Source organism: Vidua macroura, chromosome 4, assembly GCF_024509145.1.
Source record: "Vidua macroura isolate BioBank_ID:100142 chromosome 4, ASM2450914v1, whole genome shotgun sequence".
Classification (NCBI taxonomy): Eukaryota; Metazoa; Chordata; class Aves; order Passeriformes; family Viduidae; genus Vidua; species Vidua macroura.
The window spans coordinates 37,503,613-37,524,610 of NC_071574.1; the positions used below are offsets into that span (position 1 = coordinate 37,503,613).

At 38.8% G+C, this 20,998-nt stretch overlaps 1 protein-coding gene across 2 annotated transcripts in view; it reads left to right on the top strand.

Moving 5' to 3' along the window:
• GALNT7 (polypeptide N-acetylgalactosaminyltransferase 7) overlaps window positions 1–17,741 on the top strand; it is a 68,803-nt gene extending 51,062 nt beyond the window's left edge. The window contains exons 4-12 of one of the 2 annotated variants that reach the window (XM_053976618.1): window positions 704–834; window positions 1,067–1,146; window positions 2,962–3,144; window positions 6,461–6,578; window positions 8,483–8,605; window positions 8,886–9,104; window positions 11,273–11,371; window positions 12,654–12,782; window positions 15,516–17,741. In XM_053976618.1, the coding sequence (XP_053832593.1) occupies window positions 704–834; window positions 1,067–1,146; window positions 2,962–3,144; window positions 6,461–6,578; window positions 8,483–8,605; window positions 8,886–9,104; window positions 11,273–11,371; window positions 12,654–12,782; window positions 15,516–15,653 (1,220 nt within the window). In that variant the 3' untranslated portion in view covers window positions 15,654–17,741. Of the gene's footprint in view, window positions 1–703; window positions 835–1,066; window positions 1,147–2,961; window positions 3,145–3,297; window positions 3,481–6,460; window positions 6,579–8,482; window positions 8,606–8,885; window positions 9,105–11,272; window positions 11,372–12,653; window positions 12,783–15,515 lie in introns of both variants that reach the window. The other variant, XM_053976617.1, reaches the window with a different exon arrangement.
• Window positions 17,742–20,998: the final 3,257 nt, after the last annotated feature.

Sequence of the window (20,998 nt, forward strand, 5' to 3'; positions counted from 1 at the left end):
CAGAGAAGTTTGGCACAGACAAATACAAATCTGAAACCATTTAAGGATAGCTCATCTTGATTCTTGTGTGGTTATTCGTCCCTTTACTGATTGAAGTCCCTTTGGCTAAAGGTTTGTTGTCTCCTCAATATGATGCACTCCTGGCCCTCCAATTATTCTCATTAATTTCATTAGAAGATTATTGTAAGACCTCCACAACAGGGAACAGGTCTAGATGAAGGAGGACAATAATTTGAGCATGGTGAGATTCTGCCTGAGGTTTCCAGATCATTAGTAGACTGACAGAAAATTTTGTGAGGGTGAAAGTGAGTGAAGGGAAATGTTTAACTGAAAAGTGGTGCCTTCAGCTGTACATGTGACATCATCTGATGAGGAGAGGCTGTGCTGGAGTGTAGACACTTCTCTGGCTGCTTGGAACACAGACAAAAAGCTGAAAGCCACTCTGTGATATGTAGAAGTGACTGTGAGTTGTCCACCCAGCTCCCTGTGGTGTAGCCAACCACTTCAGCTGCCGTTTCTTCAGATGTGCCAGACACAAACCTGTGCCATGAGGTCAGTGGTCTTGATCTCCTCAGTTTTAGTGTTTGTGAGTGGTTGAATTAAAGGTTCTTGTAAATGTCTGTAGATATTTTTGGCTCATATTAAGAGAACAAAACTCTTCATTATTAAACCTACCCATTTTTTTTTCTTTGTTATCTGATAGCACACTTACAAGAGAGGCTGGATGACTACATAAAGCAGTGGAATGGCCTTGTAAAGGTATTCCGAAATGAGAGGAGAGAAGGCTTGATCCAAGCTAGAAGCATTGGAGCCCAGAAGGCTAAACTTGGACAGGTAGGAGCCAGTTCACTCACAAGTCTATATTTTTTTTCTTTTTTGGGGGGAAAAGTTGTGGTGGCTTCAATAGACTTGTGGAAATCATTGATACTGTTTTAAGAAGAGATTAATTTTACTAATTTAATCTTGATTTTCTTGTTTATAATATTAATGTATGTCAATGTAAATAAGTGTAATTAAGTAATGATGTATACAGAAATATAAGTTACCATTTTTTTTTCTTTCAAAGGTTTTGGTTTACCTTGATGCCCATTGTGAGGTGGGAATTAATTGGTATGCACCACTTATAGCTCCTATATCTAAGGACAGGTAATGTTCTCCAGTTACTTCCAGTGTCTGGCTTTGTAGAAAGTAAAAGTCACAGTAATAATCTTCACTCTTCAAACTACAGTCGATATGTTTTATATCTATATCAAAATACATCAATATTCCCTATGAGGATTATATTATGTCCCAGCATAAAAGATACATAATGGGGAAAGAATATAGTCAGGGAAATTAATCTCTAGGTAGTTTATTCTAATAGGCATACTGAATATTTTGTGTAGTGTAGATTATATGTAACTACTGTCTTTTACAATGATCTGAGGCAATGATATTGAAATGGTCCATTCTAGCTGAATAAGGAGCATTATTGAGCAAAATAACAAAAAAAAAAAAAAATTGTGGCTTTTGGTAGAGAAAAACTGGGAATAAATGTTTTGATTTAATGGGAGTTTAAAGATCCCGTGATCTCAAGAGTTTATAGCTTTCTCATCTTTGGTCTTGATTTGTTATTTGTTTCCTCTGTAGTGCTTTGGAACACTGTCTGTTAGCAAAGCGAGGCCAGGCTCGAGCTATCTCTGCCACAGGCCCAGGCACTTGCTAGGAGTCTGTGGTGGAAGTGCCTGCACTGGGAGAGGTGGCAGAGGAGAGAGATCCCCAGGGCTTTCATTCCTTCCCGCTGTTGAAATGCTTTTGTTGCTGTGTGCTACTGCACTCTTGGCTTGTGTGGTCAGTGGTATGTGTGTTTAGGAAACCGTGCACATGATTAAACTCTTTAAGCCCATAAAATAGCTGCTTAATCCTAAGAACTATTTGTTAACCTGCCACGCTACCAGAATTCTCTTGAAGAGTTGGGTTTTGTGTGTTTTAAAGGCTGTAACTCAACCAAGACAGGATAGTAGAGAGAAGATGGAAATGCTTGTGTGCTCCCATTGAGTGTGTGTTACTGTTCTACACAAGAAAGACTGGTGAGGAGTTTTAGAGGCATCTTCCAACACTGCCTACAGAGGAGAAGGCTGCAGGAGGACCAGAGATGCTGAGGCACATGATGCCAGCAGACAGTGCTTGGCAGCCTCCTTCCATGCCCTGGTACCCAGGGTGCAGCCTGCTGCTGCTTCTGCCTCAAAGAACAGCATGGTGTTAACATGTCTCCTCCCCCTGCCTTTTCTATCTCTTGGAGCGTCATTTAAAAAGGTGGAAGTGCTCCAGCCTGGGTCACTGGAAAACTCATTTGAAAAATGTGAGGAGAAAAACAAGATAATGTCTTTTCCTTGCTGAATATTGTGTGTGATAGATCACAATGAGGAGTGTATTGCAAATCAAACAGGAAGAGTTCTACTGAAAACTGCTTCTAGGAGAGCACTAGTGTGTTTTTTTATCCTTAGAGCTTGGTGGGTTTTTTCAAGGCATTTGAATAGGACAGTATAATGAAAATCTGTGTTAATACTAGTAAAAGCTAAGTGTTTATCATACTTGTTGACAGCTAAGATTTGATGTGAGTAGAAATTACAGGAAATAATAGTACTGAGAACCCTGGCCCCATGAGAGCTCCTCTGTTGCCTCCAGCAGTGCTTTATTAGAACACCAATATCAAGAATTCCACATAAAGGAAAATGTACTGATAAACCAATTGATATTAGCTCCTCAGACCTAACTTTTCTGTTTTCAGAACATCTTAAAACAATTTAAAGACCATCTCTTTTTTCCTCTAATGAGGCTTCATTTTTAATAGTGTGTTTACAAGTGACTTTTTATATACGCTGCTCTATAAACTTAATTAATGGTGTAAATTTCAGATTAGATAGATTATTCTTCTGAAATTGTATTTTGCTCTTTCTTTCCCTTCTATAAATGTTTCAGAACTACATGTACTGTACCTCTAATAGATTACATAGATGGGAATGATTATTCCATTGAGCCACAACAAGGTGGGGATGAAGATGGTTTTGCCAGAGGGGCCTGGGACTGGAGTTTGCTATGGAAACGAATTCCGTTAAGCCACAAGGAAAAGTCCAAACGAAAACATAAAACTGAGCCTTATCGGTAAAGAGAGCTGTTTACGTACTGTGAATCATAACGAATGATTGTCTAAACCCTTTCGTTTTTCCCTCCACCCCTCTCTCCCCACGAACCACACGTGTGCCCCGCGGGCCCCTGCCCATAACCGCACCTGGCCTGCGCCGCGCCGCCCCGCAGAACCACATGCACTGTGCCGCTTATAGATGTCATAGATGGCAACACTTTTAAGATTGTGCCGCAAGGGGGTGGTGACGAAGATGGGTTTGCTAGAGGAGCGTGGGATTGGAGTATGCTATGGAAGAGGGTTCCCTTGACCAAGAGAGAGAAGGAGAGCAGAAAGACAAAAACTGAACCGTATCGGTAATCACTAAATCACTTACCCGTTTCTTTATTTTTCTGAAGTCAATATTGATCCACTAAAACTTGCATGTACTTCTAGCCTGAGCACCTTCACGTTTCTAACTACACTAGCTGCTTTGTTTAGTCAGACCTGTTTGCCACAACTGACTATTCGCTCAAAATATCTTTGCTACCTTGTATTGCCTCTCCATTCCTGCTCTTGTGTGGTTAATAGGGTGCACATTAGAATTTCTGGGTTCTGTTTGGCAAAGTAAAATATTGTATAATTGTATATTTCCCTTTATTGTCAGGGAAAACTTTAATTAGCTGTGATTTTTTTTTTCAAGTACTGTTGGAAACAACAGTGCTTGTTTAACCATTTGGTTTGAAATAACGAGCATGCTGGAAGTATTTCTGATAGAAGGTAATGCATAAGATCTGTAGCCTGCTGTCATGGCTTGATGCATGCATACAGCTGGAGGATTATGCATGTGTATCAAAAAAAATTCCTTTTGTCATATATCTCCCACTTGCTTCACAATGGATCACATCTGAAAAAGAAGCATACTGTTTAAGGATCTTGGCTAGATATTTCCTAAGAATTTTAATATAATACACATAACATTAAAAAAAAAAACAGAAGGAAGAAAGATAAAAACAGCACCTTTCATTGTGGGAAAACTCCAATAATTTTCATAGAATTTCTGCCTTTTTATTATGCTTTGTAGTGGGGTATGTTTTCTTCCCAGAAAACAAAAACTACCTAGAAACCCTAGCTTAGAAACTATGGTTTCTGGATGGCTTTTCAGTACTGGGAGACTGTGGTTCTGCTGGTTTTTTATTACTTTCCCCTTCACACTTAACTAATCGTGTTATTACATTTGAAAGCAATCTTCACATCTTCAGAATCTAATGTCTTCTGTTGCTTGTATATATGATTTAAATGTTGTAAGAACTGATGTTGGCAACTCCCTATCCCCACCCGTGATTGTTCTTTGCTAAAATGGCAACACGTGCAAGCAAGTTATGAAGCTTTGATCTGTTTTGTATACAGTTTAAATAATACCATTTTCTGATGAGGCTGTCCACATTGAAACTTTAATATTCACTTAGAGGGGGATAAACTATTGCAAACATTGCTGTGTTGCTGTTCTGTGTTTACCATCCAAACAGGTCTTAAAATCGTTTAAACTGTTCCCAGAAACATAGAACACATGTTTTCAGAATGTTTTAAAAGATGACTTTATTTTTAATAATACCTTCAGATTTACAATGCTTTCTTTAAAAAGAGACATGCCCTGCATCTGTTTGTCTCTAGGCTGTGTGCATTTTCTTGCAGCAATACCAAGGCAAGTAAGACCAAGTAAAAGTTGCTGAAACCATAGCCAGGATTGTTTAGCTTAAAAAGAAAACAAAAAGATCCTCAACAGCTTAAAGCCTCGAGGCAACTCTTTTGTAACGTGAGAATTGCCCCAGGACTGAATCCTTCTTTCAGTAACAGTGCTTACCTCTTTGTATCCTATGAAGTAAACTGCTGAGCTTATGTGGCTTTTACTATGTTCTTTAACATACTTGGCAACATCTTGGAGGCCAAGCCTGAAACTGCAGTATCTGAGGCTTCTACACTTGCCAAGTCTTTATGGTGCTGAGGAAAACCAAAAGTGCAGGAAAGCCACGGAGCTGTGCTATGCAAAGTGCTTCCCCCTGCTGTGTCTTCTGGCTTCTTAACCTCTGAACCCCCAGATGCAAAAGCAGCATTGGAGGAAAATACAGCAAGTAGAAGGGGATATGTAACGTACCTTGGCATGTGATCACCTCATTTGGACAGCAACTAAATTGATAATTAATTATGCTGAGAGTCAGCACATACACCCAAGCAAAGCAAAACAAGGAATAAATTCACTGCTTCCCATGGGCAGACAGGTGTTCAGCCATCTCCAGGAGAGCAGGGCCCCATCACGTGCAACGGTGACTTTGGAAGACAAACACCATCACTCTAAACATTCCCCCTTCTTCCTCCAATTTTCATATGTTGAGCATGATGCCATATTGTCTTGAATATCCCTTTGGTCAGTTTGGGTCACCTGTCCTGGCTGTGTCTCCTCCCAGCTTCCCATGCATCCCCAGTCTCCTCCCCAGCATGGCAGAATGAAAAGCAGAAAAGGCCTTGGCTCTGTGCAAGCCCTGCTCAGCAATAACAAAAACATCTCCACATTATCAACCCTGTGTTCAGCACAAATCCAAAACACAGCCAATAGCAGCCACTGGGAAGAAAATTAACTCTATCCCAGCCAAAACCAGCACAAGCTGTAATCCAGACCACAGCATCTTTTTGACACATTAAAACTTGCTAATTGAATCATGGCACATGGGAAGGGATTTACAAAGTCACTAAAAGGAAAAGGGTAACAACAAAAAGACTAAACCAAAATGGAAACCTTGTACTACTTTATCTCGGCCTTCTTTAAAATTTTACTGAGTATAATGTAAAGTGTCTTCTAATAGGATGAAAAGAACTAGAAGATCAGAAAGCTGGTAAAACCCTGTTGCTTGTTTAATAGACAATGTGTTTCAATGTGGCAGCTCTTCAGAACATAAACCTGTTTGCAGTTTCATATTATCTCAAAAACTAGAAAAATTTTTGAGAGAAACATCTCATCACACTGATTCTCATCTTGATTTTTATTTTAATAGAAGGATGTTGACTGGCTGAATGGAAAATTCAGACCAAGATTTTCTATCATCAAATTCATTCATGAAACAAATTAATGGTAGAAGAAAACCCACAACATAATAAAAAACTCTGACCTCACTAAAATTCTTTAGATGCCACTTCAGAAAATTGCTGCAAGCTGATGACAAAGCTTTATGATTTTTCAGTGTATTGCCATTTACCTGATCTTCACTATGTGTTAGCTGAATTGCTTTCTTCCCTAAAGCTTTCTCTGAGTGCTGTTATATCCTTTCAGCAGAAGGAGTTACACTGTCTTCCTCTTTGCAGATCCCCTGCAATGGCTGGTGGATTGTTTGCCATTGAACGTGACTTCTTCTTTGAACTGGGTCTCTATGATCCAGGGCTTCAAATCTGGGGTGGTGAAAATTTTGAAATTTCTTACAAGGTAACACCAGTAGTTGAAAACTAATTCAATTAAATAGATTTTTTTTTTTTCTGTAAATACTTCTGTTTGGAGTTTAGACAGACCTACTTCTTCCTCATGAAGCCCAGGTTTTGGTGTGAGGAGATGGGACAGAGATGTGTCTCCTCAGTGTTTCCTTGTGGACTTTGGGACAGAAGTGCTCAGAGAGGCAATTTCGTGCTGAAACCCAAATGATGCGTAATCTAGATTTTGTAAATAGTTTGGGATTGCACCCCTAACTGCCCAAATATACACTATGAAATCAGACTGGCAAATTTGATGGAAGGAAACTGAATGTTCTCATAGTGAGTACAGAAAAATGTTGCTTCTAATGAAATCAATTATAAGGAACAAGTAGTCTTCATAGTCCTCAGCTTATGCATGTGCACTTGGAAAGTATATAATGGTGCAACAAAAAGTAATCTGCTTCCTCCCTGCCAATTTTGTGAGTGAAAAATTATTTAATATACTTTTCAGAATTTCAATAACTTCTTCACAAGAGAAGTCTTCATATTTGAAATACTGCATAATTCATAATCACTGGGGAGGATTTTATTTTCACTCCTAGGCATATGTGTGCTCTTCAGTTTTCAGGAAACACAAGATGATCGCCATTAGCTTCTTGTAGCTTCAGTATTTGTAATGACACAAGTGCAGACAGCAAGAATCAGTCCCAGTTAAGAGACCAAAGTGAAGATGTCTTATATCCTCAGCAGCGATCTGTGAAATCGTAGCTGAATTTTACAAAAAGTACATTCAGAGCTCTCCTAGTTACTCTTGCTCTTCATGAGTTAGAGGAAAGCTCTGAGTGCACTTGCTCAGCTGTAAATCCATATGCAAAGGGTACTTATTGAGGATGTTACGCACACAGGGTCTTTATCCATGTAATTCTCCATCTTACTTAGATCAAAATCATGATTGAAATTACTTACAGTAGTTCTGTAATTGAAATGCTCATTATGTAGACACCTCCAAAATGGTTTCATGTAGATCACAACCAATCTTCAGAAGAATTAAACATTTATCAGCCTTGAGTGCTGACTCCTAGATAGCAAATAAAATTAATGGCCTTGCTTACCTGAGGAGGTTTTTTTGATGAAACTTAGGAAAATTAATATCATGATGCAATGAAGAAAGTAAGATATTATGCCCATCTTTCCTAATACTGGTAAATCATATTTTTAGTCTGGAATTTAGACTAATTTGAAACTTTCACAAAGTTAGCTTGAATTACAATTTGGTGCTACAATTAAACTTCTCCAAACTATGAGCAACTAAATTCTGATTTAAGTATAATTTCTTTTCCCCATTAAGGGATTATCCAGAGATATGTGGGATTGAGGGAATGGTAATATATTTTACCCATTTTTTTATTTTCACCTACTGTAGTCAAATAAATATCTGTTTCTACTTGGAGCAATGGGTTACCTAACGCATCCTTATCTCCTACTAATCTTTATTAAGAAAAACTTAAATATGAATAGGCATCTAACCAAAACCCATCTTAGCGATGGCATGTGAATTACTTCAATAAAATCAAAATATAAATAATTGTGTCATAATAAAAATTACCCAGTTTCTGATTCTGTGCACTCGTTCATTACTGTTGTTCTAAAATAATGATGGAATAGATGCCCAACTTTTTAAAAAGCTTTTTAAAAAATTGCTTTAGTTGAGTAACTTCCTGGCTAGTTGAAAGTATACTCAGTATACCTTTCATTTCAAAGACCTGTTTTCTTTATGCTTACATCTGGAGCAAAAAATATGTAAATTTATGATAGTATAGTTAGAAATGTAGCTGCCATTTCTTCCATAATTTATTATCTATTTGTCTGTCTTAAAATACTGTGCAGATATATTAATAATACCTTTGTTTTAACTCGTAGATCTGGCAGTGTGGGGGAAAACTGCTGTTTGTTCCCTGTTCTCGTGTTGGACACATCTATCGTCTCCAGGGCTGGCAAGGAAATCCACCCCCTGTGTATGTTGGGTCCTCTCCTACATTAAAGGTAAAGTTTTGAAGCAACCTTGAAGGTAGTTTTTGATTTCAGATAAGAACAGTTTTTAGATAAATGTGTTTAAATTATCAGTCCTAAACTCTCACTTGAAAGTAGTATTCATGTGTCTTGTATAGTCTGCTGATAGTGACAAATTATTAGTGCTATGTAATTATACTATGCTGTCACTTTCTAAGAGGATAAATCCTTAAATTTCTGTTATTAACAAGGAGTTGCTTCTGGCCTGTTTGTGTGTGCTTTGAGGTCACAGCAGTGTCTTTATCCTTCACAGAACTATGTCAGAGTTGTAGAGGTGTGGTGGGACGAGTACAAAGATTACTTCTATGCCAGCCGGCCGGAGACAAAAGCACTACCCTATGGAGATATATCTGAGCTGAAAAAATTCCGTGAAGATCACAACTGCAAAAGTTTTAAGTGGTTTATGGAAGAAATAGCATATGATATAACTTCATATTACCCCTTACCACCCAAAAACGTGGACTGGGGAGAGGTAGGTACAGCACGTAACACCTATGAATTTTAGGAGCTTTTTTTGAAAAACTGTGAATTCAAAAGGAATCAATTGTGACTTGACATGTGAACAGGGTATTTGATTACTTTTATACTAAGCTATATGATACTAACCAGAGAGCTATAAAGATGTAACCCAGGAAAAAAATTGTATCTACTTTTGCAGCTTTTGCAGGTGTGATTTTTTAATTAGTTCCACAGATCCTTGAAGGATAATTTATGTCTATCCCTGTCCAGAACACCTTTTTTCCATAATTAGAATTTAAGTTTTCTCAAAAGGAAAACATTTGAATCCTGCATATAGGAGTATTGTTGAAGATTAATAGGTGAAAATATCTTTTGTGTGAAGGCCTAGAGAAGAGATCATGAAATCCAGGTGGAGTTCATTCTGCCTGTGTTTGCTAGACATGGATGTACTCATACATATACAGCCTCAGCTAGTCCCTTACCTGCATGTAATAATTTGATATGATTCTGTAACCATCATTTCCAACATAAGTGTATACAATTATGACTTCACTAAATTAAGAATGTAGTTGCAAATGCAGCACTTTCAAGTGGCTGGCAGAGAAAGTTGGCATATCACAGGTGAGCGCAGGACTCCTCACTGAACTCTGCCTGTCTCATTCTGGCATTTAGCCCACACCTTGGCAAGCACATACTGCAGGTTTCCTGCCTGCTTTCAGATTTTTTCCCCCTCTGCAATTGATTACATCTTTGCCCTGTCTCTGCTATTTATTTCACTTTTGCAGATTGTTGAGAAATTAAGAAAATCTTCTTGCTAGCTGAGGAGAACTCCTGTGTCCCACCAAATTTAGCAACCTTCTTTCCCAAGATATGGTGAATATGATACATGGTTTTGCAACTTCAAAAGCACATTAGAAAATAAAGATCTCTGCTGTCTCCTATGACCAAGCGTTATCTTTAATTTCTTAATGCTAGAATTAGTGATACAGAGCATGTGTGTGGTGAAAGGGGGTACAAATAATCTTTTGTCTGAGGGACCAGATGAACCATGCCACCTTGATTTCTTACCTAAAAGCTAACACAAAGCATCAGCAACTATATGAGTCTTAGACTTCCTCAGGTATCTACATAAAGGGTTTGGAAGGTACACTATAGATTGCTGTTCACCAAGGTGAAAGCATCTGAAGAGTATAAAATAATACTGGTGACCTTGCAGGAAATCATCCCTGATAAAAGCAAGTGGGGCTGGTGAAGCAACAGGAAAATTCTAAGTTCAGAGACTTCAACTGAAGAGTCTTCAACTTTTCTTTGCAGGCTGCTAGTTATCCTACGTCTGAGAAGTCCTGTCCCCCCTCCCCCCATTTGTATCACCACACTGATTGCATTTCCACACTCTAGGGTATGAAAGTATGGGGTTCATCTTCCCTAACACTCCCTGGAAGAGTCTAAGCTTAGTCCTTTAGACTTTTTATACCATTACAAAGAGGAAAGAGGCTCTGGCAAAGAAAATAGGTCTGGAAAAAATGTTATTTGTGTCATAAAGTCTTTGTAAGACTGCTTGTTGGCCCTTCTGAGAATGGAATGAGATAATCAGCAGTTGAGACATGCTTTATGACAGAACTTCTGTTCTTTATCCATGTGCCTGTGCCTGCCCCTCATCAATTTTATTTCGTTTTTTTTTTTTTTCCTCTGTAATTGCTGCTGCAGAAGGTCCATCTGAGCAGCAGGGTCAGTGGGCTGTGCCTGGCTGTGGGTAATTGCTGCTGTGCATAACTTCTCTGCATCCTGTTTCTCTTCATCCACAAGATGAGAGCGACTTATCTGAGCTCCTGAGCTTATTTATGAAGACCTGGGAGATGGAACATGGTCTGATAGGAGATTGAATAAATTAAAATACTTGAAAGTCCTATATTTTGGTGTTATTAATTTGGAATTGAGCTTTGCAACTCTGGCTTTATCAGCATACTCTGACTCATGGAAGAGCCTGCAAATTAGCATAGGCAGGTTGAAGCTCCATCTCCCAGAACTGTTAACATCAGTACTTAAATTTCATATACAGATTTGTTTAATCTCTCTGTCAGATACCTGTTTCTGGTTTGAGAGATAAGTGAGAATTTTCTGAACTCCTCAGTACTTATTTTTCCTTTGAGACTAACTTAGAGTGCAAAACCTCTTTTCCAGATTAGAGGCTTTGAAACCTCTTACTGCATCGACAGCATGGGGCACACCAATGGTGGCTTTGTTGAGCTTGGGCCATGCCACAGAATGGGAGGAAATCAGGTAAGGAGCTTGGAGGCAAGTCCGAAGGAGAATTGCTTGCTATGGATTGGTAACAGTCAGTTATTCTGTTAAGCCTGGACATCAAGTCACCTAGGTGCCAGCTACAAAGGAGGGAATTAGGGTTTTCTGTAAGCATACTGTCATTGCTAAAATACAGCAGTCTGAAAATACCATTCCAAACATAAACGGTATGAAATTGAAGGCAAATTCATAATCCATTCTTCAGGGAAACAGGTACATGAAAAAGCAACAGTATTACTGCTTCAGCTCTTAGCATCGCTCCTGATTCACTGCTTACCTTTACTTAATAATTAATCCTTCAGGAAAAAAGCCTTTACTGTGGCTCAAGTATGTAGTGAAGTTGTTTTGGTCTAAGCATAAAACACTTTTGTGCAGTAACTCATCTTCCACCACATTAGAGAAGAAAATGAGCAGAAATTTATCTCTGCTTCATTTACAAAGTAATTGACAGAACATAATTACTATTAGATGGTTGCAATCCAAGCTTTTATTGTGTTTGACCTGTATCTTCACAAACCTGCCCACACTACCACACAAACATGCTGTTCTGTCTTTATATCTTCTTTGCTGGTTGGAACATTTTTCAGAATTTAAAGTCCTTATTTAAGCCCATGTAAACTTAAACCAGGCAGTTTTTTTGTGGCAATTATAAAAGTGCATTTAGGATGATATTTTTAGAAATCCTATATGGATGAGCCCTTAGTAGCCCCTGGAAATGTCTCTTTTATTCTGATATTTAATGAAAAGGTTCCCTAAACTACTTTTTCTGCATATGCTACCCAAAAAACCCTGTAGCAATTATTCTGTAAGAAGTAGCTAGGAAAATATTTTTGTATCTGGATGAATTAGATTGATTTCTTCCATGGGTAAAATGCCAAAGTTTTAGTGTCTTCATATGAAATTACTGTCCAGGATCAAGGACTTGCTACCAGGATTTTATAAAGATAATGGGTTGTTTGGCCATCAAATCATACAAAGGTTTGTAATAAAACACTTCTAGAAGTCCCTGAATAGGAATCCCTTTACCATTTTTGTCTTTCTGTTTAAGTTTCTTGGTTTCCTAAGTCCTACAGGAAAGTTAACCATGAAATTTAGTATTGTGATAGTAATAGTGTGTTACGCAAAATAAAGAACCCTTATGAAAGACAGGTGTAATAAAAACAGAAAATATTTTCAATGTTGCAATTTCAGTGTATTTGCAGTGTGCATAAAATGGTTGTTGAGTCAACTGTTATGAAAATGGCATTTTCTTTTCCGTTAGCTTTTCCGAATCAACGAAGCAAATCAACTCATGCAGTATGATCAGTGCTTAACTAAAGGACCAGATGGATCCAAAATTATGATTACACACTGTAATCAGAATGAATTCAAGGAGTGGCAATTCTTCAAGGTATGCAACAGATATATAGAAGAAAATAAATTTTTAGATTTCATACTGGGGTTTTTTGCACCTTTAAAAATTGTTTTATGTGTATCTAAAATTAAAGATCTATGACAAGGTTAATTGAATGGAGTACATTTTTAATGGCACATTCTCAGAAATACATGCTTGCTAGAAAAACTTCCTCAAGTAAAAGATCCTTTCATTTAGTGAATCTAGTTTCTGTCTTCTGTAGCAAAATCTTTAAGGAAAACTCCATGAGGCTACATTTGTTGCCACAGCGACATTAGGAGTTAGCAGGTGTCTCAGAGGAAGCCAAGAGCATGTCCACTACTAGTGACAGACTTTATAAAAGCTTTTAGTGCCATCACCCTCTCTGCTTGTATGCTCTATATCAAGAAACTCTTGTTATCTCATATATGCTGTGAGAAGATGGCTTAAATGCTGGAGTGCATTTAGAAGCTAGGGTCAGTATTAGGTCTCATTTTGGGCAGTCTAAACTGAAGTGTTTCTCTCTTTAAAGACTGAAGATATTTTTAAGCCTACATAGAAACAGGTAAACGTAAGATTACTCTGTCTTTTTGTGTTGTCTTTGTCTGCTTCAGTATTTCACTTCCTGTTCATTAGCCATTCTCTAGTAATAATAACATGCTCTGTTCTTAATCCTGGGTGTGGTGCTGTTATAATGCTACTGCAAAATCTATAAATTTTTAATAAGGACTTGGAATGTTGGCTGATATACTTGTGAGCGCTGCTACACTCTATTTAGTCATTACATCTGTAAGTCTTCTATTCATATAAGTTTTGTTAGTGTTGCTTTAAAAAATACCTAAGTTTCTATTTCTGTTTGTCTCTTAAGAAAGTGAGACTGAATAGTCTAGGGGTGACGTTATCCTTGGATATAGCCACATATAACTTGGTTCTACGTCTAAGAAACTATTCTATGTCAATTTTTCTTCAGCTTATATGGCTGGCATATTGCATATTTATTAATTCATTAGCTGGTTATCTGGATTCTTTATTCTTTGTCTGAAAGATGCAGGTACAGTTGAGAGCAGTGAAATCTATTTGTTATTCTTTAAGCTACTCCACATTTTCTGGTGTTTGCATAGAGTTAGGAAATATCAGGTACCACAATGCCATCTCCATCCAGCCCAGCTTCCTTGTGCTGGATAGACAGACAATTTTTTTTTAAACATGAAATGTAAAAATCAATAAGCAGTGGCAGGTAAGTTCCAATTTCAGCTTTAATATTTCAGCAGAATAATATGTAGCAGTTTTTAACTGTCCAGCCATTCTAGTATGTCCCAGCATGTTACTTGGCTTCTTTCTAAGAATTTCATTTATGCAAGATCCATTTCCTCTGCACTAGCACCAGTTGTGTAATTGTTTGCTTATTATCACAAGTTATAAGGAAGCCCAGTAAGCACAGTCTGGGCTGTAGAACAAAACACTGACTGGCTTCTAGAAAGAAAAAAAAAAAGGGAGGATAAGAATGAAAGGACCACCAAGGGTGTGTAACCAAATACTAGGAATTGGGCACACTGCTGTGCGGTACAGAGGGAATAACTGTTTCTGCTAATGGTGAAGGTGTAAGGAATGAGACACTTACAGACTGCTGAAAAATGTTGTGGCCTTGTGTAAATTAATGCTGCAAGGAAATTTTTTCTGGTTGGTCAGTTGGCTGTCTCTGAAACAGTGTGCCAGTTTGGTGAGTGTAACATGTGCTGCTTGAGCACTGAGCAGTAGCAGGGCTTTCAGTGCCTGTAAGCAAACATCAAGAACAGGGTTGGTGGTGGTCTGCCTGTTGCTTTTGTTTAGATATCCATTTGTCTCTCCAACTAGAGGACCTCCACATCTGGCCACACAGCAGGAGCCAAGTATTGATGTGAATGAACATTTGGCTGTGCACATGTGTGTGGGGGTGATGGAGAGGGTCCCCATGCCAGGGATATGTGTGTGCACGGGGCAGGGCTGCAGAGCCCCAGCCCCTCAGTGCCATAGGCTTGCTTCTGCTCCCTTCCCCTCCACACTGGATGCAGCCAGTCAGTGAGTCAGGGATGCCTCTGGCACACGGGGTCAGCAAGCAGGAGAGGAGTCACAGACCAAATGCAGGAGAGTGGAGCATGGGAGCACAGTGGGTGTGGAAGGAGACAGACGTGCGAGAGTCAGCCTGAGTGTGCCTGGCGCAATAGGTTTGTACTTCCTTAGGCAGCCTCCTGTTGCTCCAGAAGCCAGACTTAACTCTTACACTCTTTACTCCTTCTTCTGCCAGCCAAACAGGGAGCCAAGTTAGTACCTTTTTTTACTCCTGTGCTGTTAATGTTGCTGTTGTGCATTTGTTTTCTTTGGGGGCTCACTGGAGGAGGACCTGCCCAGTGAAGTCCTCATAGAGCTGTCCTCAATAGTTAATCTTCTAGTTTGGTTACAGGATGGATGAAAAGGCTAGAAGCATTTTAGATAGAGTTTTGCTTATTTTGTTAGCAGTTTGTTGCCTAAGAGAAACAGGAGGCATGTCAAGAGGACCTACAGGAACCAAAGATTTAATATGAAGGCTGCAAAGTGCTATGTTTACCAAATAGTAAAATGAGTGTAGATCTGATCTGTTTTGGGATGCTGAAAACTGGATTTGTAAATAACTATATTGCAGATGTAAAGAAAGTGTTTAAAAAAAATACCAAAAAAAGAAAATAAACCCAACACAAAAACCCAACACATTTTCCTGATGGTTTTGTCTTTCAGAATCTGCACAGATTTACTCACATTCCATCAGGGAAGTGCTTGGATCGCTCCGAAGTCCTCCATCAAGTTTTCATTTCAGAGTGTGACTCCAGTAAAGCAACACAAAAATGGGAAATGAACAACATCCTTAGTGTGTAGACAGACAAAACCTACCTACTGACACATTCATTTGTACAGGACTGAAAATAGCCTGAAAACTGCTGCAGTTATTAACTTTGTACAGCTGTGAGCCTCCTGGCTTGGATGAAGGACATAGAGGAACTGTGATTATTACAATAACATTATCATCCGCAGTTAATGTTTACAAAACTGCTTTACCTTAAACTCTGTAGATGTTTACATCTTTTTGTTTCAAGATGTTGGTAAATTAATGTGCTGTTAGCTATGGTTCATAGGAACATAGTTAAAAGCGTTGTCGTCTTCTTTGGGATTACACTCAGGGGTCTGAAGGCAGTTTTTTTACACACACTTGAAAAGGTTGTAGTAATCAGATTTTCATAGAACTTGGTGATTATCAACCTGTTGTATATTTTTATTTAATTTTACATCTTACTAAGCACTGCCACAGGTTATTAGCCAGGGTGGCCTTCTCTCACAGTCATGCTGCTTTTTTGGAAGATGAATTTCAACATATTTAGTGCCTCTTTCATTTCTCTCTTTCACAAGGAAAGCATTTGTTGGAAATTTACAGTGGGTTGTTCTGAACTGTCACCAGGGGTAGGGACCATCCGTACCACCCTATGTAATTACTGTGCTAATGAAGACAAATTTCTATTGCCAGTTTGGCTGCTCTGCTCCGACTGAATGCTTGGTACGGTGGAAGGAAGACTGTCAAGTTTAGTGCTAATGTGGTACAATTTGATGGAGGTAAGCACCCTCATGAATCCAGTTAAGAATTTATAAGCACTAATTTGCTTGTTTAAACCATGCCTTACATAAAAATAATTAAAATCAACAACAACAAACAAGCTGCACAATTATGTAAAACTTGGAAAGAATCAAATATTTCATTTATACTGCTATTTTAAATGGAAATCACTTAGAGGTGGACTAAAACTTTTAATTAGGCAAAAAACATCCAGCTACTTAACACATCTGTGTAATTCATCACGAGGACATCTGTCAGCCAGTTTGGGTGCCAGATTTAGATTCCAAAAGAGAAATGGAAATCCTGAAATCACACTGTTTGTACTAATTTTCTTGTTATTTCTGTCATTCACAACGTCTCCAGAGGGATTGCAAACACGAAAAACCAACTGCTTGGTGCTATAGTGTACAGAGTAGAATGTGAAGAAGTTGTTTCTAAAAATGTTCTGGAAAGGAGTTGATGGGAACTCCTTTAGGAATATAAATATTCACTCTGAATGAATACAGAGGTGGAGAGGAAATGACTTATCCTCACTTCCTTTCTCTAGATTTTGTAACTTAAATGTTGACATCAGTGTACTGATTCCATAACTGTTATCCCTATAACATGTCACACAATTAAGTATGACTAAATACTTCCCTGAAGTCTAGAATAGCATTGCATGCAGTTTCCATTGATGTTAACAAGGGTTATGTATCATATTTGGTGACAGAGTTGGATCTTTATAGGGCTGTCAGCACTGATCTATTAATTTGGGATCTTTCCTAGTTTCTTTAAACTCATCTATCCTTTCAGAGCTATGAAAAATAGGAAATAAAGGAGGGAGAAACTGGAAAAAATGAAAAGAAGGTTTTGTGCTGGTACTTGTTCCTTGTGTGTGTGAAAACTGACTCCATTTGTGTGTTGGGTAGATTAATTTAATCATACAACTATGCATAAGAGAAAGAATGGTGGCACATAAATTGTGCAGGTGTGCATTTTAAATGGGTATTACGTGCAATTCATTGAAAGCTGATGCTGTATGTGAATATGAATCTGTATGTGAGACTGAAACCTTACAAAACATGAGATCATAAGAAGCTGTTGCTGTAATGACTTTCCTACTATAGCCGGCTTGGAAAAAAATAATTCCCATATTCTTGCTTTGTAAGTTGATGATAATATCACTATGCATTTCTACATATTTTATAAATTTGATTTATGCAGATTTTGATACACTGTATGTTTCTGTAGAAATTGTATAAATCTTTAAAAAATTTATTAGGGAAAAATCTGGGAAACCTATGTATATCTTACTCATGGGTTGCTTGTTTTTTAGGTGAAGTAAATAAAATATTTGAATTTTTTGTTTTACTATACTTTTGCAGAGTAAAGATTGATTATTATCTTTACAGAAATCCCCATATCTCAAAACCTAAAAAACTTAAATGTTGCAAACTTAAAAATATTAAATGCAGTTTAAGTTCTATCTAGGTACTTTTTGTTGCATCTGTGGGGACTCAGATTTTTTCCCAGTGAAATGAAAGCTTAAATTCCCACTGAGAACTGCCACATGGACACATTTGGATTTTTGTATCACCCGCCCTGATAGAATTAGGTAGATTTAATATGTTCATAGAAAATGAACTTGAGAATAGAACCAAAGGCCAGGTCTAGTTTGTATTGTTTTTACTGTGTCTTATCTTAGTTCATTTATGCTTCCACCATGTTTCAACCAAACCACCATGTTTCAAGAGACATGTTTCAACCAAACTTTATTTTTTCCTCAGAAGGTTCCTTAGCAAAGGAGGATGTAATTAAATCAGGGCATGAAAGAGACAAATTCTAAGAGCAAACCTAAGTGCTGAAATCTACAGGGCTTTTTTCACAAATGGGATTCTTGCTTCCCAGCCATATCAGTCAGAGAACTTTTGAGTATTCAGATTTCAAAAGGCTCTTTTGACAAAACCCTGCAGTTATAGCACAGGCCATTCCTGCAGGCAGCACCTTTTTATGTATGGAAACAGGGACTGATAGGAAGGAGGGGACATCTTTCTTTATTACCAGAGATCCTGGCCCCAGGAGAACCTACTGCACGCTTAGGACAGTACCAAAGACTTTGTTCCCACTGATGGATTCCTAGAATCAGTGCATTCTCTTTCCCTACTGCCAGTCAATCTCCTTCACTACTGCCTGCTTCTTCCATACCATTTGCCTCCAAACTGCAGTCCCGAAAGCCAAAACCTATCCACTTACTGCTCTAAAACTACGTCAAGAAACTTGAGATCTATTACACCATGCCAGAGATGTTAAAATTTTATGCTTAACTCTTGATCTGTGAGCCTTCTTGCAAGAAAAAGCAAAACATACCACTGCCCGTAAAACACAAAAGATGTTTTGGTAGATTTTGCTGTTTATAAAGCACAATTTTCCTTTTACTTTAAAAACCATCAAATTTTGCAAGAATCTATGGAGGCAAAGTAATAAGGAGAGTTTAAGAACATGAAGAAAAAATTATCTACACTTTTGAACATAAGCTTTATTTCTGTAAAAGCATTTATTGTTTGTCCCCTGCTGCTGAGCTTAGATCCATCAACTGTAATAGGTGAAAAGAAATAAGGGAAAACAAATTGGCAAATTTTCTATTTCTGGTTGTTCTCATTGCTATGAAAGTCATGAGAATAGTAGGTCCTGCTGTGTTCTGGAATTTTATCCTGCTTACTTTAATGAGAATAATCTGAGAAGTGTCAGTGGTTATCTTCCAGGGTAATAAGTATTTTCAGGGAACATTAGAAGTGGTTGCCAGCATTTGGTCCTGTGGCTGTTGACTTTACTTACCCTTCAAGCCTACTCTGAACTCCTGCAATGTTGGATCTGTAAATTGTGTAGCTTGGCTGGCACTATATAAAAGGAGTCTACGTAGAACGAATCTAGTTAGAGAAAGTGATAGGCTGTCAAAAAATGTAGGTGATTTTGGCTCCCTTGGGTTTTGAATAAAACCCAAAGCATAAACCGTAAGTGACCCCTGAAGTCTGAAACCAGTTTGGCCCTCCTGTCATGGGGCCTCACTGCTGCCCCAGGTGTGTGCACTGGTGTGAGCTGTCCCCCTCGTCACACCCTCAGCTGTGGGAACTGCTGTGGAGCAATAGCAGGAAGAAGTGTTCATATGGATTTTACATCCCAGTAACCCAGGTAATGGTTAGTAACCTTTGTTTTTTAAAATCTTAAAAATCTGATGTGTTCTTTATATGGAGGAGCTAATGAAGTGTTCTCCAGGACCAAATAATGTGGGGCCTGGTGATATTAAAACTAAGGTGTCTGCACAACCCTTGGGATTTTTACCTCATTGCACTACTCTGTGGCTTTTCTGAATATCATTGTGGATGGAGACTCTCCAGCAAAGCAGTGGTCTGTGGTGGCTGGTGGGTGGCTGAACTGACTGATGAAAAATGCATGTTCCTTCAGTCAACAGGTCAATGAAGGTGACAGGCATCCAAGTCTGTAAGGAGGAGTTAGAGCTGCTGAAACACCAAGATGAAAAGGTTTGTTTGCATGTTAGAGCCCTACTTTTTCCTATTAATTTGCTTCACAGAGAAGAAACACGATTGTTTTAGGGACAGGAACAGTGCCCTCTCTGAAGTGGAGTGCAGCTAAAGCAGGGCTGAGGGCTGGGTGTGTCCAGCAGCTCTCGTGAATGCAATCATTCAGTGTGAAAGCAGATCTGCCTCCAGTGATCTAATATTCAAATGATGTTTCTTGTGCAGGAGTAAAAAAAAAAAAAAAAACCCAGAAAGGTGGGAGAAGTAGCATAGCTGTAATTCATAATGAAAAACAAACACACTAATGCCTGAGATAAGCATGATGGCAATAGCAGCCTTCTGGCTGAGCATCCCTGGGAAAGGGAAAATGAATGGAGAGATGATATTATACTTCCCTGGAAAGGGCTGCTGGTGGCAGTGTGTGTCAGCTAAGAAGGCAGCATGCCCAGACTGCTGTTTAGCTACAGCCTTCAGATGAAGAAGCACAGCTTGGAATGGGCTTTGCGAACCATGTGAAGGCACTAAGGTGGAAATAGGAATCCAAATACAGCCTTTCCCCTTGAAATTTGTGGGAGGATTTCCCCAGGAAAATAATGTAGGGCAGTATCTTTCTAGTAGCCCTGACATTAGACAGGAGTAGGTCTTCTGAATCATCTGTGTGTGAGGGTGCATGTTCCCTGAGTTAGACCTGCCACGGGAAACTGCATTAGCACTTGTGGGAAACAGCTGGGCCAGAGCCATGGAGACTGGTACTGGCACTTCTGAGGGCTGGTCGTGAAAACACCCCACTGCAAGCTGATGAAAACACCTCTCCATACAGCCAGGGACTTTGTCCCACCGTGTCATTCTGCACAGGAGACCCTGAGCCCTGCCTGGCAATGCAAGCTGTGCCAGCCTGAGCCTGTGGGATGGCTGCAGCACCTTGCCAGAGCCCTCAAGGCCATCACAATTGTCCAACAGACAGCTACAAATGCAGGTTTTGTGTTTTTATTTCTGAGGCAACAGAAACTCTGGAAGAAAGCAGAACTGGATGAAAGTAGAAGCCTTCTGGAAGATTCTTTTGAGTTCCTAAGAAGCAGAGATTTGGGGAAGCTGAC